Source organism: Arctopsyche grandis, chromosome 6 (assembly GCF_051622035.1).
Source record: "Arctopsyche grandis isolate Sample6627 chromosome 6, ASM5162203v2, whole genome shotgun sequence".
Taxonomy (NCBI): Eukaryota; Metazoa; Arthropoda; class Insecta; order Trichoptera; family Hydropsychidae; genus Arctopsyche; species Arctopsyche grandis.
The window spans coordinates 10,131,024-10,137,379 of NC_135360.1; the positions used below are offsets into that span (position 1 = coordinate 10,131,024).

At 32.7% G+C, this 6,356-nt stretch overlaps 1 protein-coding gene across 1 annotated transcript; it reads right to left on the reverse strand.

Moving 5' to 3' along the window:
* Positions 1 to 3,181: 3,181 nt before the first annotated feature.
* Positions 3,182 to 5,895, reverse strand: LOC143913653 (uncharacterized). Its single transcript, XM_077433556.1, has one exon. The coding sequence runs from the start codon at positions 5,839 to 5,841 to the stop codon at positions 3,340 to 3,342; it is 2,502 nt and encodes an 833-aa protein (XP_077289682.1). The 5' UTR covers positions 5,842 to 5,895; the 3' UTR covers positions 3,182 to 3,339.
* Positions 5,896 to 6,356: the final 461 nt, after the last annotated feature.

The window sequence follows — 6,356 nt, forward strand, 5'->3', positions numbered from 1 at the left end:
ATTATATAAACATTACATCCATTATAATTTGTTAATACATTTATATTTGTTCGCATTCGTTTCGTTTATAGCCGAGTTCAATACTAATTTTAAATATAAAGAAAAATGGTAGCACACTTAACTATCATAATTTGTAGTTTTTCCAGGTTAAAATTGTTATTGTTTTTCATTAAAATGCTTATATGTATGTTGAGAAGACAAAAATTGAAGCATTTTATTTATAAGTAGCTGTTTTCTAACAAATTTAAAATTATGAAATAATGACGAAACTGAAACACAAACAACAATACTAAAAAAAAACGCTGTCCCGACATGTTAACAACATGATTTTGGATAATATATATGTGGTAAATTGATACATATATATACATATATGTATAATAAATCAAGTTCAAAATTTATAATAATGGAAAGTTGAGCAAATCACTCGTCATACAATCATAAAAATTACACCGTTCATACTAAGCATAGCCTGCCATTTTTCTCACTATTTTAAATATATTTTTGTAAATATATAAATAAATTGAACACTATACTGGAAAGATAGATAATAGGAACTATTATGGTTGTCACAGGTGCAAAGAGTACATCTTAAATTTTTTACAAAAATTCACCTTTTTTTGTATAATAATTTTCTCCTATTCAAATCTCATAAATTTTCCCTTAAGTCCTAATTTTCTTTAAATGTTTTACATCTTAATAAATGGAGTCATAATATTTGGTACAGTTGTTTTTTAAAGATGTCAATTTTTCAGTCTTTCTGTGTGTAGTTAACGCCTATGTTTCCCATTCAGAAACGCTACATTTTTCTATCAAATCTTCCAAGAGTAAGGACTCCTTTGAGAAAATATGAAAACAAAAATATATTTATGTTATCTTATTGAGAAAAAATGACAAATTTTCAAAATTGGCATGCATCAGAAATTGTGTGGAAACGATTTATAGGTAGACACATAATTATATGTAAAAAATAATTACCGTGATTATAAAAGTAAATTCTAAATTAAAAAAAATACAATTTAATGGCTACACAAAATAATATGTACACATTTGAAATAATCGTAACATAATACTGAAGTACAAAAATCATGGTGCCATTTTAGCGAACTCAACATTGTTAAAAAAATATATTAATACACACATACGTATATAGAATTCAGAAAAATGAGACATTCAATAATGAATTAAAAACCATAAGTTTTCCATCTAAACTAAATTGATTAACCTTTATACATCCATTAAAAGTCACTAAATAACACAGTTAAAATATGATCACTATGTAAACTGATTATTAGGAACTGGCTACGAAGGATACTTTGCAATACCCTTCATTTTATTTATTTTATTTTTTTAATATAATCGAGAAGCACTACTATAAAATGGAATCATTTTAAAATATAACATTTGTTAAATGATGTTGGGTCGTGACTAAGACACTTTGCCCTGTATGCGAAACGCCAAAGAAAGTCGAACATCTCAATCGCGCATAATCGCATCCAAAATTGAGACAATTCTATATTTCTCACATAAGGAATGTGTAAGAAGCGATCGGGAATGTAAAAAATTATGATCAATTTTTTTTAAGCTCGATGATGTACGTCATTATAAAGATACGGCTCACAAATATATCCAATACTAAAAATAAAATACATACAAAGACTAGATTTTATATTTGGTGACTAGACAATGAGAGATCAACGAGTCAACTGATAAAATAAAACGAAAGATATACAAATTTATTACTCGACACGAGGTTACATAGTACCATCAAGGAAGTTTATATCATATGTAGATCTCTTATTTATATGGAATGTATTATATTATAAACGCTTTGACGGTAGGTGTTGATTGTGATTACTTTTGATGTCGAATAATTGCAAAATAAAATCGAAACTAAAATGATGGGGCTTATTTTTCAGGCGAACATGTAGTAGTTATAATAAAGAGGATCCGCCATGAAGAGAGAATTACACAAGAAAAAACATAGAAACATTTTTCAATTACTTAACACCAAAGTACAAGTATTATAGACAAGTTGAATAATTAAATAATGTATAATATAATCACAGGTGTAGCCTTCTCCCGCCATTTTTCACATATATTTTATAAAAGATCCCACTGTATATTTTATACACGCCTCATTTTTAAAAATATTCAAACACAATTATTTTATATATAATATATATATTATTAACTATTATTATTATTTATGATAATAGTGAACTAGTACAGACATTTTAAATACGCTCTAGTACGTATTAAATCTACTATTATATAAATAGCATTGATTATTTAATATTTATTTATATATATATAATATATATATAAAAAAGGAACATTGTTACTTCTTATGCATTAATTGAAATTTTTCCACGTACTAATAAAATGGTTAGCACCATGACCCGTCTGTAATATTCTCCTAAATTTTAATTGTAATTTTTACCCATTTTTTAGTAGGATAAATTTCGCAGGTGTTACACACGTCCAATTTGCAAATTTTGACTTAAAAATGATAAACACTCACTATTTAATGTAAAATATATTCATATCGGTCGTCGATAAACACGTCTGATAGTGCGAGTCCTCCGTAACCATGTATTTATGGAGTTAAATGCTGATCAGTGCGTTATTTTGAACGATATACATACATACATACATATATGCTTTTTTAAAGATGGAGTGTGTAAGAAGCCGTGCGAAATTTACCGCTCGCGAAAAATTGTCTTACTTAAAATTAATTGTTGTTTATACAAACGCTACAAAAAACATTCATTCGTTAAATTAAAAATGGAGCCACATTAAACCCCATAAGAGATACACAACAATTATAAGCATTAGTTGTTGACCCTCCCGGCTGAGAATATAGTCTCTCAGTAAAATTATATTCTATTAAGATATTAATTTTCGACCTAAAACACTTTTTAATTTTCTTATCATTTCATAAATATATAAAACTTACGTACTATTAATAGGAACTATTTTTTGTGTGCTTTCTCGAAAACCTCCCATTAAAAATATCTCCATCCCTCTTTTTATCTTCATTAAGAGAACCCTCTTTTAATTATTAAGAGCCATCATCGAAATAAGAAAAAATATAGTTTATTTTTTTTACATATTTCTCTGAATCAATAAATTTTAATATTGAATATTATATATTTTTTTGTTTTCTCATTTTGTACTATCGATTGAATGTTGCATTTAAGAATGAAACTTTTATAAATGTATCATTTGGTAGAAAAAAATATACAGGTTCAGTGGAACGGTTATAAATGTAAATGTTACAATTTAAGTATAGATACTCTGATTTGAATTAAAAGTGAAAAAAGAGTTTAATCTCAACTAAGCAGGGGTGAGATTAAAGGAAATAGTGATCATTCCTGTAGCTCTTCTTCTAACAGGTAAAAACACAACAGAAGGTACAAATTTCCCTCCGCCAACCTCTGGAGTGTTTTCTTCAATCACAAATGGCTGCATGGTGATGGAAGTTTGCTCCGTTCCATCGCTTTCACCATCCAAGCCTTTAGGAACTGCATAAATGGCCGGCATTTTCGTTTTTCTTCCTATTTCGTCGTTGAAATTCTCTCCATCAGCGTCAGGAATTGCGTCGAATGTGCCTCCTTTGACGGCACAGTGTCGATTCTTCAAATGTAACTCCATTTCTCCAAAGTTACAAGACTTGAAATCACACTCGTAACACTCGAACAATTCTGTCTTGTTGTTGCCATTGCTGGTTTGTATTTGATTTTTACCTTCGTCAATCTCCAATGGCGGCGTCTTCATTTGTCTACTTTGGCACTCTCGATTTGATGTTGGACTTGAGTTTAGACCCGATCTGTCCCTCCACTCAGGCAACGAATGAGCCGTTATTATATGTATTTGAAGAGCTTCAGGCTTGCTAAACGACTCTGGGCACATCGGACACAATATGTCCATTTCGGAGCCTTGAGAATGTGACTTCTCGTGAACGTACAAAAACGAAAGGATCGAAGTGGAAAAAGGACAATAGGAACAATTGTAAGTTTTGATTTCAGGATTGTTCATTCCAAATAAATTTAAAATCTTCGGTTCGGTGATTTTTGAATAGAACGGAATCCTATCTTGCATATCTAATGGTGTACTCGGAGTAGGTGTGTTACTATTATTTTCAGGAATTGTTAATGTATTATTAATTGGTTTATTATTTTTATTTGATTGCATCTTTGCTTGAGCTTTGTATTGAACTTCTAACTCTTTCCATTTGTCGATACCTGCTTTACCATGATCACTCAATAAATGTGCTTTTAACCATTTGCTTGTTCTAAATCGTCTACTACAGAACGGACACACTTCTACGAAATGAGCAATAAACCTATTACTCAAAATACTAGCTTCTGATGGAGGCTTTAAAGGACTCGACGCTTGTGGGGCACTAAAACTTTCTTGTTCCGTTGGTATGTTTCTCATCTGCGGAAGAGGTGCCCCGGGTTCTACTATTCCATGCGTATTGTGTTTGTGCACTCTCAAAAAATATTTACTGCACAGTTCTTTGTTACAAATATCGCATATTACACCTCCTATTTGTGTACCATTTTCAATTTCTATACCATGCATTCTTTGCATATGAGTTTTCATAAAGTATTTGTTGCATAGTTCTTTATTACAAATTTCACAGTAACTATTTGTTGGAGTCAAAGACATTGATGCTCGTCTTTCTCGTTGGATAGTACTTTCTTTTTCTGATTGTAAACACTCTACGGATGATTTTGAATCACTGAAAACAGTTTTGGGTGTATGGAATTCTTCTATGTGTTTTTTCAGAAGTGAAATGGAAGAAAACTCTTTTTCGCATATTGTACACATGGTTTTATGTTGAGATCCTTCTGAATTAGTTTCATCATTGCTTACAGATGGAAAAGTAAACGAATCCACCGCTCCAGATACAGAAATTCCATGGTCGGACATCATATGGAATTGAAGAATATAATTATTTTCAAACTCCTTTTTACATACATAGCATTCTACAATTTTGTTAACACTCAAATCATTCAACTGCGATATCATAGTTTGCAATTTTTGTAAATCCTCACTGATGAAAATAGTGGTGGGTGATTGTTTTATGCTTTCAGTTTTAATTGATTCCTCATTAGAATTTTCCTTCTTTTCGTCATTGTTAGTTGAATCAATTGATGGAGTCGATAGAGGTCTCAAATTGGGTGTTTGATTTGAGTTGGTTAATTTGCTAATTTGCTTAGCAGATATGATCACTTCCGGAGATTGTTGTAACTTATCTTGATTTTCTTCTCCCATTATAAGATTCAAAGGACTAGTTTGACCTCCTTTCCTTTCGCTAGTTTCTGATGGTAAAGCAGTCGCTTCTTTGCTTGTTTCTTTATATCTATCCGTAGGCGATGGTAGAAGACCGTGTCTTTTAATTTTATGAGTCTTTAGAAAATATTTGTTGCAATATTCTTTACAGCAGATTTTACAGAATGCTTCGGGATTGATGACTCCCAGTCTTCTCAACATGTCTATATTGAACCCGGAATCCCTAGCTCTTTTTGAAGAATCCGGCGACAATTTTCTGGGAGTAGGTGTCATGAATGTCTCTTCTTGGTCGTGTCTAGCGTCGCTTTTAAATATAAAGTTTTCAGGGATGGTATTGTCATCGGAACTACTTCTAACGTCATCTAAATTAATCTGCCTCGTACTTAACGGCATACTCAAGCTCGACGATTGATTTTCAATACTAGCCTTGTTGTCCAAGTCTCTGGCCTCCTCCATCATTCTCTGAATCTTCGCCTTGTGCCGCTGGCTGGCCAACAAAGCCGCCTCGTACGATTTGGCATAGTCCGCCAGCATCATGTTGTTTTTGAACTTCAGCGCCGAAGACGCGAATGCTGCTGCGGGTATGAACGTCGAATCTAGATTCAATCCTTCAGGGTTAGCGCTCGACGGAGCGCTTTCGTAAATACCGTGTTTATTCGCTTTGTGTGTTTTAAGAAAATATTTGTTACAAAACTCTTTACTACACAGTTCACAGTAGGCTTCTGGGTTAAATATTCTTATTGGTTCCATTAGAGGCCTCTGAGGAGGCACGGCGGAGGAAAACAACGGAAATGGGGGACAGAGTGGGTTAAAGTTAGGCGGAACAGATTCTTTAGGCATGTCGTGAGGGAAAGACAGAGCGTTTTTGTAAATATCGGCCATTTTAGCTTGAAACTCAGCACTCCATGCTTCCATACGCGGATCGGGCACCTGGCCCTGGGTCGGTCCCAAACTTCCTCTAGGACTATTCTCCTCCGGGTCGAAAGGTTCCGTTTTGAATTCGATACCTTGCGGTCCCCGGCCGTTTCTTTCAAAGTGTTCACTCTCATAAT

Coding starts and splice junctions, on each gene's coding strand:
- LOC143913653 (XM_077433556.1), bottom strand. CDS start 5,841: ATGATGCTGGCGGACTATGCCAAATCGTACGAGGCGGCTTTGTTGGCC.